At 42.9% G+C, this 2,715-nt stretch overlaps 1 protein-coding gene across 1 annotated transcript; it reads left to right on the forward strand.

Moving 5' to 3' along the window:
* Positions 1–610: 610 nt before the first annotated feature.
* Positions 611–1,760, forward strand: LOC129581263 (uncharacterized). Its single transcript, XM_055472242.1, has 2 exons — positions 611–963; positions 1,295–1,760. The coding sequence occupies exons 1-2, from the start codon at positions 770–772 to the stop codon at positions 1,584–1,586; spliced, it is 486 nt and encodes a 161-aa protein (XP_055328217.1). The 5' UTR covers positions 611–769; the 3' UTR covers positions 1,587–1,760.
* Positions 1,761–2,715: the final 955 nt, after the last annotated feature.

The following is a 2,715-nucleotide window of genomic DNA, read 5'->3' on the forward strand; positions in this document are numbered from 1 at the left end:
AGTATAATTTTCTTAAGATGGCTAGATTCATTCGACGTAGGCGCAGTTTTATATTGCTGTAATAATTTCCATGTACCAAAAAGACTGCATTATTTACTGGATACATTAAAAGTTTAAAGAAATTCTAATGCATCGATATGTCTGATATAAAATCAAGCTTTCAGTTAGTCAATAACTCAATGATGTCGAAGTCCCCTTTCTGTCATTACTAAAAACCTGAGTTCAGTTACCAACCGAAATCGTAATATTATTGGAAGATAATCCAAACTGACACTATTACAAAGGCGAAGTCAAGTCATCATAACTTTCATTTTTCCTCAAAACCGGTGAAAACTCTGATAAAAAGCAGAATTATTTTAGAGGGAGGAATATTCTCACTAAGCATCATGCCTTTAAAAAGTGATTTTTCTACTGTACATTGCCTCAATCACGACTGCCGAGACCGTAATAACCTGTCGTATCGATTTGTTAGAGTATAAAATAATGCTTATGGTTAGGATGTGTACGTACACAATTATATCATGCGGTGTGCTGTAACTATGTAGGTAATAGCATGCTTTAGTTAGTCAAGGCGGCGAGCTGAGAGTGGTAGTTGTGTAATATTAAAATCCTGGGTCGGAACTACTCCAGAACCCTCGTTGATTTATATGTTGAAGTGATGCACGATTAATCAGTGTGCGTTTGCGGTATTAGTTTCCAACATCTCCAGATTTGAATTCTGATCAAACGAACCCTGTTTTTTACTGGTATTTCGAGGCCGTGTAGAGTTATGGAGCAAATTGTCCCTGGTGGGAAGGTTTTCTTCCCGTTTGCGTTAGGAATGCTGCTGGTAAATGGACTGTGCACAGCCACCGCACCTGCATCCAGGGTGTCGTTGGTTCCTCCGTTGGGTGGCCCGTTAGATCCGTCCGCGTCCGCGGCTGAACAGATTCAAATGTTGGCTGACTGCGTTGTAACCATCAGGTACTAGAACACTGATAAACGACCAGCTTCTCTGCTTGTAAAGTAGAAATGTTTTGGCTTAACTCTATGCAAAAAGGATTCAATAATAATTCTTGCCAAATACGAGTACTGCAAAAATTTAAAAAAGCATTCTGGCACTTGCAAATTAATTTCAAGTTTCAACGCCGCATGGAGAAATGGTGCGTGCAGTAATTGTTTCCAGATAATCCGGAAGTAAGTTATTCTTTATTAATACAACATACTATTTAGGGGCGTCCCCATGTCAGGCAAATTATTGATCTAAAATGCATATTTTGCACATCCTACTGCAATTGTTGTGGGTATTGATTAGCGACAACTACCGCCGGCTGACTGATGCGAACCATCGGGATACTACGGCTTCGGTACGCAGCACCGCTCCTATCCTGAACGCTTCATCCACGCCGTCTGCCGCCTGTCCCGCTATCCACCCCCCACCGACGAAACCTCGACCCGCTCAACACCAGTCGAATCCAGTCCGGCGCAACGAACTCACGTGGCACCACGTCCTGCAAAGCCTCGAACGGTCATTTGAACGTCAGCCGGTTTGCACTACCATCTTTGTCCTTTTCGCCATCTACACATTGTATCTGGCCAGGATGTGAGCATCATCTTAATCGTCAACGACGTCTGTGGGCGCGTTATGCTAAACAGAGCCGCTTTTTATTGGACCTTGTCTGTGTTATGTGTGTCGTTGAGTCTTTTTAGCCTCTCTTGGGATATTCGCTGGATTGGTGTACTAACGCTTGCAGACTTTTATCTGGCTTTCTTGCCGCTTAACCGGCTTAATATCTATTCGTGAGATTACAGCCCTGTACGGCTTCTCTTGATGTAAAAAAATAACTGTAATCGGTATGGGAAGAATAAGTTCTCTGCTACTTCTGTGGTCCGATATGCGTGGACACACTCGATTTTTGAGTATCTGGTTCGTGTATTCGTACCGGCATACATTGTTCATAAGGGCAGTTAGGCCAATATAGAGTAAATCGCTTCATTCGCTTAAGCCTGACCTTAAAATGGGCGTTGGGTACCTGAGAACTCCATTACAGCCAGGCGAAGAAAAAACAGTTACTACGAAATTAAATTTAAGAAGATTGGATAACAACGTCTTTTCAAAATCTCAGTTCAGGTCGCCATATCTCAGCAACCGAATGCTGAGCTCTCCAGCCAACGTAAAGCAATCAATTCAACTTTGCATTGGCACTGCACGGTAGATAAAGTGTTGAGGAGTGCGTGCAACCGGAAGTGAAATTGACACCCTGTACCTGTGTACCCGGCCGCTTGCCTTCAAAATAGGGCCGAAGTATTGATTGGCTTATTTGGTGGTTGCTGTGACTGGATGTTACAGTAGCTAGAGAGTGCGAAGCACACATCTATCATATAAATGTAAGGCGTATCCACAACAACGACTTGAGTTATCGAAAGACACGAGATTCAATGCCTATGATGGTATGAATTACATGCTGCTGCGGAACAATTGTAAATTCCGTTGATTGCTGTATAATTTCTGTAATTGTACAGTTGACGACGCTGAGTCTCTGCAGTAACTCGATATACTGTCTCCTGATTAGTACCATCACGTTACCAGCTGCATTAGTTACCAGCGGCTGAATATTTTGGCCGTATTGAGTATGGACTTACAGATACTTGTCGTACACCGAAAGAAGGTTCTTCCGCTGGCGTTGGGAGTACTGCTGGCCATGGTATACCCAAAATTTGCCAAGTCATCACGCA

Source organism: Paramacrobiotus metropolitanus, unplaced genomic scaffold, assembly GCF_019649055.1.
Source record: "Paramacrobiotus metropolitanus isolate TYO unplaced genomic scaffold, Prichtersi_v1.0 Parri_scaffold0000001, whole genome shotgun sequence".
Taxonomy (NCBI): Eukaryota; Metazoa; Tardigrada; class Eutardigrada; order Parachela; family Macrobiotidae; genus Paramacrobiotus; species Paramacrobiotus metropolitanus.

Coding starts and splice junctions, on each gene's coding strand:
- LOC129581263 (XM_055472242.1), top strand. CDS start 770: ATGGAGCAAATTGTCCCTGGTGGGAAGGTTTTCTTCCCGTTTGCGTTA. Junction 964..1,294: donor GACTGCGTTGTAACCATCAG/GTACTAGAACAC, acceptor GGTATTGATTAG/CGACAACTACCGCCGGCTGA.